The 19,206-nt window shown below is 49.2% G+C and overlaps 2 protein-coding genes across 3 annotated transcripts in view; both read left to right on the top strand.

The window, feature by feature from the left end:
• The window catches only part of magi3a (membrane associated guanylate kinase, WW and PDZ domain containing 3a), a 99,019-nt gene extending 83,324 nt beyond the window's left edge, over positions 1-15,695 (top strand). Inside the window, exons 11-22 of one of the 2 annotated variants that reach the window (XM_056590999.1) lie at positions 1,557-1,588; positions 2,131-2,395; positions 2,876-2,970; positions 3,793-3,985; positions 5,704-5,925; positions 6,851-7,036; positions 7,914-8,007; positions 9,379-9,448; positions 9,780-9,917; positions 10,196-10,334; positions 10,919-11,014; positions 11,919-12,005. In XM_056590999.1, the coding sequence (XP_056446974.1) occupies positions 1,557-1,588; positions 2,131-2,395; positions 2,876-2,970; positions 3,793-3,985; positions 5,704-5,925; positions 6,851-7,036; positions 7,914-8,007; positions 9,379-9,448; positions 9,780-9,917; positions 10,196-10,334; positions 10,919-10,971 (1,487 nt within the window). In that variant the 3' untranslated portion in view covers positions 10,972-11,014; positions 11,919-12,005. Of the gene's footprint in view, positions 1-1,556; positions 1,589-2,130; positions 2,396-2,875; positions 2,971-3,792; positions 3,986-5,703; positions 5,926-6,850; positions 7,037-7,913; positions 8,008-9,378; positions 9,449-9,779; positions 9,918-10,195; positions 10,335-10,918; positions 11,015-11,918 lie in introns of both variants that reach the window. The other variant, XM_056590989.1, reaches the window with a different exon arrangement.
• A 104-nt stretch (positions 15,696-15,799) lies between these two features.
• The window catches only part of LOC130378437 (lysine-specific demethylase 9), a 6,426-nt gene continuing 3,019 nt past the window's right edge, over positions 15,800-19,206 (top strand). Inside the window, exons 1-3 of the mRNA XM_056585416.1 lie at positions 15,800-16,480; positions 16,792-17,522; positions 19,180-19,206. The exon at positions 19,180-19,206 is cut by the window's right edge and continues 111 nt beyond it. Coding sequence (XP_056441391.1) covers positions 15,898-16,480; positions 16,792-17,522; positions 19,180-19,206 — 1,341 coding nt within the window. The 5' untranslated portion in view covers positions 15,800-15,897. The remainder of the gene's footprint in view (positions 16,481-16,791; positions 17,523-19,179) is intronic.

Raw genomic sequence — 19,206 nt, 5'->3', positions numbered from 1 at the left:
TCACCTCTTCGCTGCAGTGCACTGCAGTAGCCTAGATTTGGTACATCCCATGTTGCACCTCGTCACAAGTGCCAGGCACCAGGGGTTTATGCAAGGTGTGCTCTTGCTGCTGCTGCTGCTAACTGTGTGTGTGTGTGTGTGTGCGTGGTTGTGTGTGTGTGTGTGTGTGTGTGTGTGTGTGTGTGTGTGTGTGTGTGTGTGTGTGTGTGTGTGTGTGTGTGTGTGTGTGTGTGTGTGTGTGTGTGTGTGTGTGTGTGTGTGTGTGTGTGTGTATCTGTTCTTCGTACCGAGATACATAATGTAATGTGTGAAGGTGAACTCTTTGTCTGACGGACAGACAAAGAGTTCACCTTCACACATTGCATTATGTAATGTGTGAAGGTGAACTCTTTGTCTGAGGGGTAGACAAAAATTCCGGCCGGTCCCCTCAAGAGATAAGTGCGTAATTCAACGTGTGAAGGTGTGTGTGTGTGTACTGGAAGGGAATCACAGCACTTAAAAAGTGTCTATAAAGACTGCATCCCCGCGAGTCTGCCTGCAGTCATTTCTGGAGCAGGCTCAGACGTCCAGCCTGGGGACAAAAACGCTTCTCTGGATGACAGCGGAGAGACGTGAAGCGCAGTTTATTTTCTGAGCACAAAAGGATTTGGCTCGGGCTCCCATTGAGTCTAATGACCTGCCTTGGAGCGGTGCAATTAGAGCTGTCAGTCAACGTCTCATAACCATCTATCACCCTGTGTTGACACCCGTTGCGGGAGTGGCACCCAGTACTTTTGTCTTTTACACAACACTCGCTCTCTCTCTCTCTCTCTCTCTCTCTCTCTCTCTCTCTCTCTCTCTCTCTCTCTCTCTCTCTCTCTCTCTCTCTCTCTCTCATTCTCTCTTCTCTCTCCCCCCTCTCTCTCTCTCTCTCTCTCTCTCTCTCTCTCTCTCTCTCTCTCTCTCTCTCTCTCTCTCTCTCTCTCTCTCATTCTCTCTCTCCCCCTCTCTCTCTCTCTCTCTCTCTCTCTCTCTCTCTCTCTCATTCTCTCTCTCTCTCGCTCTCGCTCTCTTGCTCTGAGCTCGCTCTCTCTCTCGCTCTAAGCCCTGAGCTCTGGCTTTTATTATAGGCTGGTAGGACACGATTAAAAATCCGAAAGGTAACTTTGTTAGCATTCAAGAGAGAGGGAATGTGGATTTACAACGCTCAATGGCTCCTGTGTACCCATGCACCACTACATACTGGTACATCAGACAATATACATGTAACTATTTATATAATATGTATTGTGTAATATAACTTTTAATACAATATAATATATGATCAGTATTTCTTTAAAACATTAGCATGAACGAACCTGAGTTATAACATTCTTAACTCTCATCCCTTACTAACTCTAACCGATAAAATAAAGAGACTTTTTCCGAACGTGACCACTCACTTAGTGTTACGTCTCTCTTTACCAAGGTCTGGTGGGGTTGATCAATGTGCTGTCACTACTAAGTTACTTTCTGATGCGCAAAATAAACCCTCCCTCTCTCTCTCCCTCTCTCTCTCTCCCTCTTTCTCCATGCAGGCCATACATCTCCTGTCAAATCCCTGAAACCAGTAAGTGCCAGTCGGTGCTTACGATCTCACATCTGTATCGTAGATATTAACTTATCACAGCTCAATGACATTCTGGAGCCGACCTATATTGTGTGGAGAATCGGCCAGTTAATGTGATTGATAGTGTACACACATGATAGCACATTACAATATCTATATCAGAAAGCCAACCCTTATCCAACTAATGTTTACTGTCTTCACTCACATCACGGTCTAGATCTTGGAGATTCAACTTGTTTTTATATTTATGACCAGTAAATGTCAATTGTTGAATGGATTATCAAAGAGTACATAGACATTATTCCCAACAGTTCTGTCTTCCCCTTACACGACTTCAATGACGATATTTACTTTAGTCCTGTTCAGTCATAGTGTATAGTGTGTAGAACCTTAGCTAAGGAAAGTAGAGTAGGCGCAGGACATTGATGGAGCGTTGGCAGACTACTGCACCCCCAGCGCTCACACATCACACAGTCTGAACGGCAGCCCTCACCGCCCCATTGGCTCACAGCGCACGTCTCTCTCTCCCCCCCGTGTCCCAGGCCATGACTCAGCATCCCGTAGTCCAGGCGGCGCCCCACCCCTCGGCCCAGCCCCTACCCCAGCCCGGGGCCCCGTCCGGGGGGCAGCACAGACCGACGGAGAGACAGGACATGACGGCCAGCACGGAGACCCTGAGTCCTGTGGAGCCGCCCCCCCAGCCCCTACCGTACTCCTCCTCCTCCGGCACCCTGCTGCGCTCCGCCTCGCCCAAGCCCGACGCCTCGGAGCTCTACCTCAGGTCCCGGGCCATGCTGGACAGCCAGCGTGAGTAGTCCCGCAGACCCCCTGTCCCCCAGTCCCCTAGACCCCCGGTCCCCCAGTCCCCTAGACCCCCGGTCCCCCAGTCCCCTAGACCCCCGGTCCCCCAGTCCCCTAGACCCCCGGTCCCCCAATCCCCCTCCTGCTGGGGCTCAGGCGCTGTCGGACACAAGATGTTGGGATTGTTAATTACGATAAATGATTTACGGTAGATTAGGACATTTTTGGAGTCGTTAATGGTTTGCTAGACAAGAACTCCCATAGCCACATATACATTAAATCCCTTATGGACACCAAGTAGGCCCTTATGCACCCATTAGATCGCTCTCTGACCATATCAGAGGAATTGGTTTTATTGCGCATTGTATGTTGTCGGTGATGAACACACAATAGCTTTTTATTTCTTTCATATCAATTAACTAATGCTACTTCAGGATTTAATTCCCTCACTCATATCTCTCTCTATCTCCCCCCCCCCCTCTCCAGCTCCCAACACTAAGGACCTGGACGTGTTCATCAAAAGGAACCAAGAGTCTGGCTTTGGTTTCAGAGTGCTGGGAGGCGAGGGGCCGGATCAGCCTGTGAGTATCACCCCAGTCCATCAATCAATCCTTTATTTAACCAGGTAGAAATTCATTGAGATCAAAATCTCTTTTACGAGAATGACCTGGCCAAGAGCCAGACGTTGGGCACCGCTTCCTCCTCCTCCTCCTCCACCACCACCGCCTGAGTTCCCCATCACTCCTGCACTGCCGGATCCAGAAGCCACACGTTGACTAGAGATGGCCTGGTCCAAACCCCTCAGGGCACACAAAGAACACACACTGCAGCACAAATAAAAAATGATGGCTAAATCTTAAACGGATTTCTAAATTGAATGGATGCACTGGGTATCATAAAAATACCAAGGGAACCGGAGTAATACTGTCCATTTCGCGTGGTGGAATTGTTAAGACGTGTATTTAAAATAAATGGAGTGAATTCAAATGGCAGTAATCCCCTTTTCTAAAGTATAATCATTAACAAAATAACTGATTCCAGAATTGTATTGATGGACGGGGGATAATAAAATTAAAACAAAGACACTAAAGTCTATTTTCGGTCTATTCAATACCTGATGGTATTGTTAGGATGTGTATTTACAATAAATCCATTCATCGGCTGAGCGAATGGATCCCCATGACAAACAGAACTGCTGCTGCTGTATCATCACAGTGTGTGTGTGTGTGTGTGTGCTTGTGTGTGCTTGTGTGTGTGTGTGTGTGTGTGTGTGTGTGTGTGTGTGTGTGTGTGTGTGTGTGTGTGTGTGCTTGTGTGTGTGTGTGTGTGTGTGTGTGTGTGTGTGTGTGTGTGTGTGTGTGTGTGTGTGTGTGTGTGCGTGTGCGTGTGTGTGTGGTCCCCAGGTGTACATCGGGGCCATCGTGCCCCTGGGCGCGGCGGAGAAGGACGGGCGCCTGCGGGCGGGGGACGAGCTGCTCTGCATCGACGGCGTGCCCGTCAAGGGCAAGTCACACAAGCAGGTGCTGGACCTGATGACCAACGCCGCGCGCAACGGCCAGGTGCTGCTCACCGTCCGCAGGAAGGTGGCGCACGCAGGTGGGTCTGGTGGCGCGAGCCGCCGCCGGGACCGTCTGTCTGTGAGAGAGAAGAGTGGATAAAGAATTACATTTGAAAGATTTATTTTTGCATTTTTATGCTTTATTATAGAGTGAGGTAGAGAGGAAGGTATGGGGGATAGAGGGGAGGGGAGGACAGGCAGCGAATGAACACACGCAGGATTTGAACCGGGTCACTGCGTTCAGGTCTGAGCCAATTTGGTATGCGCTCTACCCGGCGAGCCCCGGGGCGCCCCAAAGAATTACTTTTGAATGGGATTTGCCCGTTTTAGACTAGTTTGAAGGAGCCATTCAGGTCTCACACTCAATGGGTACAATATGGATTGTTTCCGCTGTGGCAAAACTGAAACAATATTGAAACTCCAAATAAGGTCAATATAAACCCCGAAAAGGGTTGTGTGTGTGCACCAATGGAAGTCATCACGGACATTCCGTCCAAATCTTTTGAGGTTTATGCTACCGATACAGGTTTTTGTTTTCCTACCCAAAGCTTTTCCTTTCTGCTTTTGTGCGCAAATCAACAGGCAGTGAGTGGTAGACATAGTAGATCTGTTTTGATGTGGGAAATTGGATGTCGAATGAGTCAGTGGAGGCCAAATCTGAGCATTCACAAAATACGACAATAAAGGATTCTTGCTTGTTGCAATCATTTCAGAGTCAGTGTTATACCAGAGAAGTGTTAATTATATCAAAAAACGTGGAGGGAGCAGCGGCCTCATGTCTGGCGTTTTTTTAGCAGAACGCGACAGCAAGGGAGTAAAATGGTGCTGTTTAGTTTGCTGTTTAGTTTGTTATTCTGCCGATGTCGATTCGAAGGGTGTGCAGGAAGGACGGTGCATATCAGATCAGACGGTGGATTTACATCTCAAAGTACCTGTAAGGTAAAACAAACAGTGCCGCCGAGGCTCTACAACATCAACCTCACAGCAGCTACCAATAAGCACTCCGCGGACGATGTGAACACACCCTTCCCCACGCCTTTGATTGTGATAGATCCACCGCACAGCCAAGACCTCATTGGCGCGATGAAGGATCCGTCACGTAGTCGACGCTTGTTCTATTTGTTTATTCAACGCCGGGGTTTAAAATGAGGAGCTAGTGCTCCGTGATGCACGCGAGAAGTAGCCTCCGCAGCACAACAACAATGATGGATTGAGGTCCTTCTGCCCGCCTCATGAATAACACATTGTCGCTGTGTTTCATCTCCGATAAAAGCCCGTTCCTGTTTCATAAACCGCCTCAATTGAACGTGGGAAATGAACACATTGGCGGAGTCTGATCGTGTTTGTTGTGTTTGGGATTTGAGGATTAGGGAAGGTGTGTGGAGGGACAGATCGGGGAGGCCTTGACGTATTTTGTTTGTGTGCTACACTGCGAAACATTGCAGAACATTTGTTGATGTGGACAGTTAATCTTCAACAACATTTGTTGATATATATTTAAAAAAAAAAAAAAAGGTGTTGTACAGATATGACTGTCAGCAGGGCTCTCCCCTGCTCTTTGTGTTGGAGATGGTTGTCCATGTTTTGCTAGATGATTAAAACTAACAATTAACATAAGTCTTCACGTTCCAATGCTGATAATTACAACCTTGTTGTTGTGTTGGGGCCAGTGTATCAGGGACTAAGTTGTTCCGTTAAGGACGTACTGATGTCTGATCTAAAGGTCGCGCTCTGGTTGTTCCCATTTATCCATAAGACGTGGTCGGCCCGGAGGAGGGCGGCCCGCAGCCGGCGCTGGCCCTGGTCAACGGGTCTCCCAGGGTGCCGCGGGTGCTGGAGGCGGGGTCGCTGCCGCCGCCGCCGCCCTCGGCCCAGCAGCACGCCCGGCCCGAGTGCTTTGACATCACGCTGCACCGCAAGGACAACGAGGGCTTCGGCTTCGTCATCCTCACCTCCAAGAACAAGCCCCCCCCCGGAGGTCTTACACACGGACGCACGCACGCACGCACGCACGCACACACGCACGCACGCACGCACACACACACGTCTCACATGTCTCACATGTCTCACATGTCTGTCTGTCTGTCTGTCTGTCTGTCTGTCTGTCTGTCTGTCTGTCTGTCTGTCTGTCTGTCTGTCTGTCTGTCTGTCTGTCTGTCTTATATTCGAGTCACAAAATGTTGTAGTCGCTGTAAGATATTGTTATGTTGACATGGCTTTTAACCATTACAGTCTGTTCCCTTAGCTAGGACATTGTGTTTTCTTTGGGTTGCCTAGCGACCATATACACTCATTGGCCCCCAGGCTACGGTTTGAGTTGGCATGCCTGTTGTTCTCTGACATGTTCAGGACACGCCTGGTGGCAATGTCCTGCTCCTCGCAGTAGGGACTAGGCCTGAACGATTTGGGAAGATAATCTTATTGCGATTATTTCGACCAATTTTGCGATTTTTTTCTTTTTAAAGTTCCTTCTGTTCTGTATTATTCACTAGACAAGCAATGAATCATTCTATAGTATGACCAACGCAACATTGGAAGAAGTCAACATATAAACTGCTCTTTCCTTTATGCCAGGCCTATGTGTTGAGATGAATTGATGAATGAATTAATATTATAACATCTTTATTTAACTATTGAATTTAAAAAAGAAATCGGAATCTTACTGATCTCCAGTCACTAACAGTGAAAAATCACCCCAAATTGTTATATTTATTTATATATATCTTTTTTGTCGCAGCCTTCGGTTTGAATTTGATTAGTCGTGATTAACCTAGCAGTGACTCGGTGCTCCTGGAGCTCACCTCCCTCGCTCATCTCCCCCCTCTCTCTCTCTCTCTCTCTCTCTCTCTCTCTCTCTCTCTCTCTCTCTCTCTCTCTCTCTCTCTCTCTCTCTCTGCCCGCAGTGATCCCCCACAAGATCGGCCGCATCATCGAGGGCAGCCCCACGGACCGCACGGGCCAGATGAAGGTGGGCGACCGCATCTCGGCCGTCAACGGGCGCTCCATCATGGACCTGTCCCACAACGACATCGTCCAGCTCATCAAGGAGGCGGGCAACTCGGTCACCCTCACCGTGGTGCCCGAGGACGGTGAGAGGAACCGTCTGCTCGCGCTGAACGCCGTTCACCTTATTATTGATGTATTTTTAAAATAAAGGTCCCATGACATGCCACCAGGTGTGGTGTGATTAGCCCTGAGAAGCCGTTTTGGTAATCTGCCCCTTATGACATCACAGGTGGGCGTGTCCACCTAGATGTGTGCTGGATAGATCAGCCTACCAGCCAACCCAGTGGACTGTAGCAAACGCTGCTCATCTATCTGTCACACATCTAGGTGGACACGCCCACCTGTGATGTCATAAGGGCCAGATTTCCAAAACGGCTGGTAAAAGCTAATCACACCACACCTTGTGGAATGTCATGGGACCTTTAAGATTTATTTTTGTATTTTTATGCTTTATGATAGAGTGAGATAGACAGGAAGGTATGGGAGATAGAGGGCCTTAATGGTACGCGCTCTACCCAGTGAGCTGTTCACCCATTATACATCGGTGGAACGAAGGCAGGAGATTGGTGGGATTATGGCAGCAGCCGATGTGTAGATGAACTGAACCGATGTGATCCCATCTTGGTCATGCAGAGGCGGGCATGAGTGTCCAGCCGTATCTCCTAGAGGAGCAGCTCAGGTGTTTCCCTGTCAAACCTAATTCATAGTCGTAGGGATTGTCCTCACCCCGGCCCTCGCCCACGGTTCATACGGTGAGTCATGCACCTCTTGTGAGCAGGGTGCATGAATCGCCCGTCTACAGCAGCAACAGCAACAACAACAGCGACGACTATAATCATCTGTCCTTGTGCTTCACGATCAATGCATCACAGCGACCATAACCTGAGTTTAATACGGAGCAGCGGCTTTGTGAACCTTTTCTATGTTTGTTTTGTGACGTTGTATTTTCATGTTTTACAGACAGTGGACCCCCGTCTGGTGCCAGTTCAGCCAAGCAGAGTCCTTCAGCACAACACAGGGTCATAGGCCCCCAGGCTAACGTCCACACCGACAGGTACGGAGGACACACACACACACACACACACATACACACGTACCATCACACACGCACGCACACACACACACACACACACACACACACACACACACACACACACACACACACACACACACACACACACACACACACACACACACACACACACACACACACCCAGACATAACATGCACACACATCCAGCAATACACACACACACATCCAGACATACACACACACATGAACAGGTCCACACACACACATCCAGACATACACACACACATGAACAGGTCCACACACACAACAGGTTCACACATACAAACACACACACACACACACACACACACACACACACACACACACACACACACACACACACACACACACACACACACACACACACACACACACACACACACACACACACACACACACACAAACACATATAGTGGACATACACTTATAGTATATAGTGTATAGATCAAAGTATAATCCAAACAAACATGAGGGAATGCGGGGGGGGGGGGGGGATTAGCAGAGTCCCATTTCTCCCTTTTGATCTCCGTTTATAATCCAGATTACCTGTGTCAAACTTTTAATCCATGACCACAGCCACAATTCTCGATCGTCATCCTTTTTTGCTATTTTCTTTCTATTTTATTCCTCATCCGAAATGTCCCTCCTCCTCCAAATGCCACTCCTCGCCGACATCTCCAGTCTCTCCTGTGTTTTGTTTTTAACAGTCAGCTCGGGGGTAAGAGCCTCTGTAGGAGTGGCGTCCTTGTTAGCGCGCTCGCATTGCCATCCCCCCTCTGCTAGCACTGAGGGGCTTTCTGGATGTGTGGCGGCTCAGCCTTGTTCCCACGGCGGCCCGGTAACAAGCTGTAAAATGTGGCCACCCAACTGTAAAAACGCAGCGCAGCGGCCCTTATAAAGGAATAACAGCGCCCACCCCCCCCCCCACACTGTGGAACTAACAGGGCCCTGGTCGCTGCTGTTGTCGCCGTCGAGTTAATGAAGACTCAAGCCTCCTCTGACACGATTTGTTTATCGTAAATATACTCTGCAAGGGTCATCCTTGACAGCGCAGTCATTTCTGTTTACCTGATATATCCAGGGAATACAAGCCATGTAAACACCACTTCCCGGTTTGGTCAAAATAATGAATTAAAAGAAGGGGGGGAGGGTTCTTCCCCCCCAGTGTGAAACCCGTTTATGACGCCTTGATAACCTTCGCTGATTTTTGCGTTGGTGAATTCATTCTGGGCTTGCACCGAGTTGTCCGATGTTAAAGTCACTACCGCGTAACCTAGTCCCTCTGCCCTCCCTCTTATGGTCGCTCACTGGGACCATAAGCAAACTCAATGGGTCGTGTGCTTGTTCCTGTAGGAACGGCCATGGAGAGGACAGGAGGGAGTACAAGACCCTGCCCTCACGAGAGACGCCGGGCACCAAGCAGGTGAGCGCTTGATGCAAATACCCAGTGGGACGTCTGTGTGTGTGTGTGTGTGTGTGTGTGTGTGTGTGTGTGTGTGTGTGTGTGTGTGTGTGTGTGTGTGTGTGTGTGTGTGTGTGTGTGTGTGTGTGTGTGTGTGTGTGTGTGTGTGTGTGTGTGTGTGTGTGCGTGCGTGCGTGCGTGCGTGTTCACGACACCAACCCCTCATCCTCACCACGCCATACTAAGCAGCTCCTAATCCCCCCCACCCCCCTCCGTCCCCCCAGCCCCACCAGAGGTGCCTCAGCTGTGGTTAATGTCTTAAGAGAGTGTTGTGCTGTCGTCCGCGCCACAGGGCTGCTTCGTGGTGGAGCTGGAGCGCGGCCAGAGGGGCTTCGGCTTCAGCCTGCGGGGGGGGAAGGAGTACAACATGGGCCTGTTCATCCTGCGCCTGGCAGAGGAAGGGCCAGCCCTCCGCGACGGGAGGATACACGTGAGTCCCGCCCGCCGCCTCCCCACTCTCTGCTGGGGGGGGGGGGGGGGGGGGGTAACCCGGCAGCGATGAGTTTTGGGATGACCATTTCACTGGGGGGATTGAAGCAACATTTAGGGGGACTCTTATTCTGAAAAAACATGAATTGTGATTTTTGTATTCTTTTTTCGGCTTTGACCGACAAAAGACATGTATGTTCTCTACAGCATAAAGACCATAGAATAGGTACGTTTGTGGTCTCTACAGGGTGAGATCTGACCCATGCGTTTCTCTGGCAGGTGGGGGACCAGATCGTGGAGATCAACGGCGAGGCGACCCAGGGCATCACCCACACCAGGGCCATCGAGCTGATCCAGGCAGGGGGCCACCGGGTGCACCTCCTGATGCGCCCGGGCCAGGGTCTGGTGCCCGATCACAGTGAGTGGCCGCAGGGGGGAGCGGGCACGCACGCACGCACGCACGCACGCACGCACGCACGCACGCACGCACGCACACATGCATTATTTATAGATCCAAAACAGAACGTGAAATGCATATGGAAAATGGCTGTTCAGATATGGCTTCCCTAGGATGGAGCTGAGTTTTAAACATATTCGTCTTCTTTTATTTCATCATGCACGTTTTCCAAGCGTTACTCTTGACGTTTTTCGCCTCCTCCCTTTTGTTCAGTTTTTATTTTCTGATCAATCTGAATCACTCACTTACGATCCATGGCCTTCTACCCTTCTCTCTCTCTCTCTCTCTCTCTCTCTCTCTCTCTCTCTCTCTCTCTCTCTCTCTCTCTCTCTCTCTCTCTCTCTCTCTCTCTCTCTCTCTCTCTCTCTCTCTCTCTCTCTCTCTCTCTCTCTCTCTCTCTCTCTCTCTCTCTCTCTCTCTCTCTCTCTCTCTCTCTCTCTCTCTCTCTCTCTCTCTCTCTCTCTCTCTCTCTCTCTCTCTCTCTCTCTCTGTGTTTCGACCGGCACTGCTCACTGGCTCCACCTCTGTATTTCTTCCTCCTGTAGGTCTGAACTCTTCTTCCACCCTGTGCTTCTACATGAAACCAGAGCAACACTAAAGGCGTCACTGCTTTTCTCGGTCTGTCCCTTTTGATAACCTCGGTAAACCATTTGTATTCTCTTCTCTTTTTGACCCCTCCTTGTCGACACGACACAAATCAGTTCCAGGAGTCTCAGTCGGTGCGTTGTCAATGGCCCACCTGCCTGTCAATCACAAGCAGCCCAGCGGTTTGTGCCCTTAGCTTAAGTCTGGAGCTAAATAAATAATGATAAGTAATGCAAGGTTGTTGTTCTGTAGTCGACGGTAAGCGTGAGAAATCATCTTTGGCTTCTGTTTATTTATGAAGATTACTGGAACATTACATGCCGCTGAACAGACAGACTTAATCCCAAGAGAACATTAAGTTTAGGAACACAGAGATCCCCAAAACTAAATATTGATTGCATAGTGAGCGACAAATTGTAAAAACATGTTGCACGCAATTGTGTGCGTGTGCATTCACTGGCTTCCACTCTCCGAGCCAAAGATTGACTTAGAGCTTGCATGAGGTGATGCTCGTAGGAAATCCAAAATCGTATTTCAGTTTCACTAGGTCTATATATTTCCACCTTCCCCATCGCTCTCTCTCTCTCCCTCACTCTATCTTCCTGGTTTTCTGCTGCATCTTTGGGCTCTCCATCACGGCTCTGCAATTCTTATCAGCTCTGGGGGAAATTGAGGCGTCGGGCCGGGTGAAAGCTACAAACTTTTATTTGAGTGGCTGTGACTTTGGACAGATGCATATCTTATGATTTTGACTCAGACCTGAATGACTTTTGGCAGGTAGTGGATGGGGTATTAGGGGTACAATGAGGATAACATTAGTTGATGGGGCTTTTAATGCATGACATTTCCAGGTTGTCGATGAAGAGGCTAGCCAATGGATTTTTTCAGGCGTCACAGTTTGCTTGAATTGTTCTTTTTTATTTTTTGTTCTTCTTGTCTGTTGTCAACATAAATGTTCAGGCTCAAAGGACAAAACGACTATCCCGACGTCCGGCTTTGCCAGGCTCTCTGTATCTGATGAGCCTCCATCCCCAGCCTCTCCGCCCTCCGCCCCCGAGACATATCCATTCCCACCCAACACCACCCCCACCCCCACCCCAAGCCCCGACGACACCCTAGGGGTGGGCGCCCCCGAGCGCGGGGGGTCGACCAAGCGAGCCCGCGGGCGACCCCACCAGAAGCATCCCAGCAGCCACAGTGGCCCAGACCAACACCCCCCACACCTCGACCTGCCCCACCCAGACCAGGCGACCGGCCCGGCCAGAGAAGGCCCGGGCTGGGGAGACCGCTCGGAGCCCGCCCCCCACAGCCCCAGGGAGGCGGAGAGAGGAGGATACGACGGATCCCCGGAGGACCGGAGCCGGGAGAAACAGACCCACCGTCCCTCCTCCTCGAGCCCCAGGAAGGGCTCCGGGAGGGGGGAGCCGCAGCAGGATGAGGCTGTGGGCCCTCACAGGAGCCCGGAGGAGCCCCACAGTCCCCGGCGGCCAGCGGGCCAGGAGCCCAGGGAGAGGAGGGGCAGGGGGGAGGAGGAGCGAGGAGACGCCCCCATCCAGGGAACCGCCGAGCGCCGCAAGAGAGACGGCGGCGGCCCCGCCTCCAACGGCCCCGCCCAGAGGGAGCCCGACCACAGCAGCTTGGGCCGCAGGGCGGGCAGGCAGAAGGAGAGGGAGAGGCAGGCGGACCAGGAGGGCCAGCAGCCCCCGGGGCCGGCTGAAGAGGCGGGCAGGAGGGACCCCAGAGGGTCCAGCAGCAGCCTGCAGGACCCCGTCTACAGCGGGACGTCCGGCACCAAGAAGGCTGCCATCACTCCGGGCCCCTGGAAGGTCCCCAGTACCTCCAAGATCCAGTCCCACGGAGAGACGGCTCATGAAGGGTTTTAATCTGCTCACAGGGCACCCGATGTCCAACCAGAAGGATCAGGAGGAGGAGAAGGAGGAGCCTTCTCCGTAGCATCGACGGTGAGAATGGAAGGATCAACCACTTTGTGTGTTTATTAAAGAGACATTGGCATCACTGTGTAACTAACGACCACAATGCATCATCGAGCTCATTATCAATTAATTTCACCTTGTTTGCCTCGGTCAGGGTCGTCAGGGTCTTGAGGCCTGTTCTGACCTACTTATTTGTGCTTAGATGTGCTTATATTAGCTTTCCACAAGGGGGGGGTCTTCTGTGTTTTACTTGATTATAATTACGTTCGGAGGAGGGGGGGGGGGTTGATGACGACATCTTTGACTGTGCCAACGAAGTGATCCCGGGCCATGAAGAAGCTGCTCTCACTCTCACTGTGACCCGATTCTAGTGATGGCGGGAGGGAACGGACGGCGGTCCACTACCTCCACACTGAAGACTCACAGAACCCCCCCCCCCCCCACCCACCCATTCCCCCTCAGCATCCGATGCAATCAGTCATCTTTACTTCCTGGGGAGATTGCTCCACTGTGGGCGGTGGTTGATGGATGTGTGAGGAGGAGGAAGAGGAGGAGGAGGAAGGACTTTAATCAACTTTCAGAAGGGGACATATAATCACCCGGGTCATCTTTTTTCTACGTCTCGACCGTGAACCAGAGCTGTGAACTTGTGTGTCAGAGCATGCCTGTAGAGTGTGTGTCCCCCCCCACCTCCCCCCATCAGCTTGGCAGTTGCAGAGTGCACTGATCCATCCAGAGGCTTAATATGCATCCCAACATCTGACCGGACACTTGTGGCTATAGTTATTATTCTTTGTTACCATGTGTGGTTCCTGAGGACGGATGTTGTAATTTATTGGGAGAATCTGTATGAAGGAAATATCATGGTTATATATATATAGTGAGTCATTATATCTTTTGATAACGAAACCTGAACAAAAATAGAAGAAATATAATGTGTCGATAAGCATTACCATTGAAAATGATTTACCCAGGTCAAAGCCACTACTATGTTTCAAGTATTTACGTTTGCAATACTCACGGGAAAGCCAACGCATGGGAATAGAGCACCATGGATATAGACCTTCTGTTCCTACTAATTTGTGTTTGTGGTGTGCCCCACAAGCTGATTCCATCCATGTGATGTAGTCCACTGCTAGTAGTTATGTATTCTATGTCACTATATATGTCCCTTGTTGGATCTGTATATTATTATTTAACAGAATATCTATATATAGTGCAAGAAGTACAATTCAGATTTGGCGTATCACACTGATTGTAAACAAAATGCCTTTGCCTTTTACTTATTGAAGCAGACAATTGTTATTTTCTTCCTTAGTATTTCTTGTCACCCGTGTGGTTCTTAAGACCGTTCCCCGAAAATGTGACCAACTTGGTGCGATTTTTTTTTTTACCGTTGTCAATCCGCAACAAAAAGTACCTTGTGTTTGGTTCTTCCATAATGTAACTTCAATGTAGAACTTGGACTGGGGTAGAGAAAGGACTTGTTCATTCATTACATTGCTTTGGTGGTTTCAGCACATCCTGTGTTGACATTGCATCATACTGTTAACACTGAATTAAATATGGCATTGGTCTACTATTTGTATAAAATCTGTCTTCCCTTGTTTACCAAGATATATTGTAGGCTTATATTAGACACGTTTTGAGTTGGCAGTGTATTACTGAAATTAACCTATTTTTTAAAGTCTTACATGACACGTATGGATTTGTAGCAACTTAAGTAGATGGTAGCATTACCTATTCAGTCCAAAAATTATGTCTGTAATTATTTATATGTCCCAACAACAAAAAACAGATGGGAATTTTCTCAGGATTGAAAGTAACCAGCAGAAGCGCTATGTTGTTATTGCCACACTGCGGTGGAGTGCAGAGACATCTAGTGTTTTATGTACTGTACTGCAGGAGAGTTATAATTGAGATGTTGGGGGAACTTGCATAATAGTAGCCTAAATAAAGAAATCCCAAATAGATGGCTAAAATGCCCTTCTCGGTCTGCCTAAATATTTGCATTTTGTAGTCTAGATTTCGTTTATAGCTCATAAATTATTGTCCTTTTCACATAATGGGCTGCGGTACCATATGTTCACATGACGTTTAATACTGTGGCCTTGCATTGCTTCAACATACAAACAGCCTTCTTAGGTTTGAGTTCATTGTAGTTTTAAATGTTTATAAATTGTACAGCACCTGTATAAAAAAAATCCCTCATTCAGATAAAAAAAAACAATACTCTGTAAATCGTTTCATTATTTTTTTAAGTATTGAATGGAAAATGATATAAAATTGTGAAAGGAAAATATTCTAGTCATGGCATTCGGTTAATGCACTGATAAATAAAGGTTTACTGAATAATTGACTTGCAAGCATTCCTTTTGTTACCATGGGTGCCATTAATTAAGGCATGAGAGAAAATGTTTCCTCATCTACTCTGATAGGCCCTGCGGTCATATATCTGTATAACTCAATATTACTCGGTTTGCTATTCATGAATCTACTACAACCATTATACTACCATGGTTTGGCCGATCGGTAAGGACTATTTATTCGTGATTTTATTATCACACTATTATGTTTGTTATGAATTGTACTTGTAGGCCTACTATTTGATCATAACACAATTGAAACGGTTAGCCTATAGGCTACATACAAATAAAAGTTGAAGACACCGTGAACTGCCTGCTAGAGCTACAGGTAATGTGCCTTAATAATGTTTGAATCAACATAAGCCTTCACGCACACTATTGCCGAAATCCTGAATACCGTCTGAAGCTTCTGTCATGACGTCAGCTGTAAATGCGTGCGTGCAGAAGAGCACGCTCTCCCCCGGCACACAAGGAAGAAAACTACATAGTCCATGAGGCCACGCTATGCGCCTGCGCCCAAATCATGCCTGCAATGTTAAAACTACACATCTCGGAGAAAGAACTACAACGTTGTTGTAGTTCTGCCTTGCGCAGAAGGGCTTTAGAGCCCTTTAAATGTAGCCTACAGTACGTGCAAAGATGGCATCTCAAGCCGACTCGATACATGCGCAACATGTGAAAGCAAGGGTAAATGACATCCTCGCCCGATTAACGCAAGAGAAGAAAAAGAAGACAAAAAGGGACGCGTTGGCGCAGCCCCTGAAACACGAGCGGACGGATAGAGACGCGAAGAAAGTGGAGCTCAATCCTCTCCGGCATCACGACCACCACCACCAACAGCAGCCTGCCGAGCCACGGGAGCACCAACAGCTGCACAAAAACCAAATACATAACAACTTTTGCTCTGGAAAACCTTCCACGCTGCCAAACCATTACCACCATCACCACCACCATCATCTCCATCACAGCAGCCGCACCAACGGCGCAAAGAAGAATGCACCACCTGCCTCCTCGCAGAAGGTACCGCCGCACAAACCGGCAAAGAAGCGGCCGTTGCCTCCCGCTCCTCTTCCGTTATTTACTTTTCCGCCTCTCAGAGGGGCCAAGGTCAAGACGCAGGGGCGCACTGAGCCGCGTCGGGAGAAGGACCACCGGCCCCACGGGAAGAATGAAAACACCGGGGCCAACGTGACACACACAGAGCTGAAGAAACCACAGCGAGGTAGGACACCATTCAGTGTGCTAGAAAGTGTACGTAAAAATACAATTATGTGTAATAAGAAATATGCTTTATATACATATTGTATTTCTCATATGAAATGCAAACGAACTTGACATTGTTTGATACATTAATCAAATTGTGTCCTATATGGGGGGCCTAACGTAGTCCAAGACTCTTCACATGATGCTTTATTAGACACATTACACACTAGTTGCAGATAGGTTCTTAACTCTCTTTAAACGCCAGATGCTCTGTTTTCTTTGCCGTTTTTTGGTCTTTTGAACTTGATTTTTCTACCTGCTGCTGTGCAGGTGAGTCACGGCCTCGCGACGAGAATGTTAAATCCCAAGCGCTGCTGGCGGAATACCTCCTGAAGAAGTCAAAGAAGAGGAAGAGGAGGCATCACAGCGAAGATGAAGACCAGCCCAGCGGCGGGAAGCTCAGCGGCGTCGTGCGCCACATGGAGGTGCAGACCGTGTGCACGGGACCGGCAGCCGACCTCACCTTGTCCCCCGCTCACCCTGCTCCTCCTCCTCCTCCTCCTGACCAGGAAGGTCGGCCCGATCACCGCCACCACCATCCCCATCATCCCCCAGACCATCCTCCTCATCCTCACGACCACGCCCACCTCCGCACCCCCAGGGCTCCGTTCCTCTCCCATCAGGACCACTCCATCCGCAGCGCGTGCCTTCAGACGGGCGGCTGGCACGGCCGCTTCATGCACGAGGAGCGGCAGGCCAACGGCGGCGGCCGGGTCCTCCACGCCTACGCCGACGAGCTGGCCTCGCTGGGGGCCGACCACCTGAGGGCCTTCGCCGGGGAGTTCATGGAGCGGGCGTTCGCCGAGACGGGCCGCAGCCATCGGGGGAAGAGGAGGCCGGCCGGGGCCCGCTACGCCCTGGCGGTGGTCCACGGGGCCGCCGCCTACCTGCCGGACTTCCTGGACTACTTTGCGTTCAACTTCCCCCACACGCCGGTGAAGATGGAGCTGCTGGGCAAGAAGGACATCGAGACCACCACCATCGCCGACTTCCACGCCCAGGTGGGTGTCGGGACTTGTTTTAGGCTTCGCTTGGTGTTGTGGAACAGGAGTGGTGTGGTGGGGTCTCTGTTTTCGTCTCTATCTTCATCACTATGCTACCTTCAGCTGTTAAGTTGGTACAGAGGAGTTTGAGTGATATTTCATGAAGCTATAAGGGATTTTATTTGTTCAGGTTTATCATCCAATAGAGTTGGATGTTGCCTTGCATAGTAAAAACAATCATCAGTGTGTGTGAATTTATAAATTATTAGATTTTAAATGTAGAAGAGAAGTAGAATGCACTTAAAGTTCAAGGTCAAAAGGGTTAAAAAATACTTTATTGTCCCCCAATGGGCCAATTTGTTGTTCAGTAGGTAGTATACAATTCCAAGTCACACTCAATAAAAAAAACTGCGGAAACAGAATAATGTTTGTATCTGTTGGTTCTGAGTTGTGGGAGTTTTTAAAGCGTGATCCGGATGGCAACATCTGAAACTCAGCCTGTAAGGGAGGAGAACTATTTGACAGGATAGATTCACCCTTTTTAGCGTCTGATTCTGATAAAGTTCCTCCAGGCCTTTCTGCTTAGAACATGTAAAGGGTTGAATTAAAGAAAAAGGACACTATTCACCAAGGGTAAAAAGCTAGTCGTGTGAACTGCAACTACACACAGAGTAGACAACCCGGTTCTGTTTTTGAGGCTTCTTGTCATGCCCTGTTAGTGGTTTACCGGGTACAAAAGTCAACCCTCGTCACTGAGAGGTAGCACTGTATGCTCTCTCTCGCTGTACTCTCTCTCTCTCTCTCTCTCTCTCTCTCTCTCTCTCTCTCTCTCTCTCTCTCTCTCTCTCTCTCTCTCTCTCTCTCCTCTCTCTCTCTCCTCTCTCTCTCTCTCTCTCTCTCTCTCTCTCTCTCTCTCTCTCTCTCTCTCTCTCTCTCTCTCTCTCTCTCTCTCTCTCTCTCTCTCTCTCTCTCTCTCTCTCTCTCTCTGTGTGTGTGTGTTCTCTCTCTCTCTCTCTCTCTGTGTGTGTGTTCTCTCTCTCTCTGTGTGTGTGTGTTCTCTCTCTCTCTCTCTCTCTCTGTGTGTACTCTCTCTCTCTCTGTTCGTACTCTCTCTCTCCGTACGCTCTCTCTCTCTCATGTACGCTCTCTCGCTCACTCTTGCCATCACTCTCTCTCTCAACTCCAGTTTTTCTACAGTGGTTAATCTTGTGTTGATATGAAACCTTTACACTTATTTACAGTTTACTACTGCTAACCAAGCTTTTGTTTGCATAAAAAGTAAATTATGTGCTTACACATCTCTGTCTCCAGCAACATGATTGGTCCAAACAAATATGACGCTAAAGAAAGTGAAACGTCTTTTTCACCCAGATTTAAGCTTGTCATCAGACTTAAGATATGAATCTAAAGTCTAATTTAGGAGACTACCCAGAACCCTAAAGAAGGGCCTTGAAGCCTTGCACCATCACACACACGCACGCATGCACGCACGCTCGTGCGCACACAAAGGCAAACAAAGTCTCATATGCATTCACATATTCTCACACACACACATCCACGCACATTATCCTTCAATGTGCCCTGTGGTGATGGCTCACAGACCTCTAGAAACCCCTCTGTCCTGGTGAGTCCCAGGAGCCTGTGGGTCCCGCTGAGTCTCCCGTCCTCGTTGCAGGTGAGCCAGAGCTACTGCTCGGGGACG

The sequence above is a fragment of the Gadus chalcogrammus genome, chromosome 1 (genome assembly GCF_026213295.1).
Source record: "Gadus chalcogrammus isolate NIFS_2021 chromosome 1, NIFS_Gcha_1.0, whole genome shotgun sequence".
NCBI classification, from domain to species: domain Eukaryota; kingdom Metazoa; phylum Chordata; class Actinopteri; order Gadiformes; family Gadidae; genus Gadus; species Gadus chalcogrammus.
The sequence above is the reverse complement of the archived record's forward strand: the minus strand, read 5'-3'. Positions and strand labels throughout refer to the sequence as shown.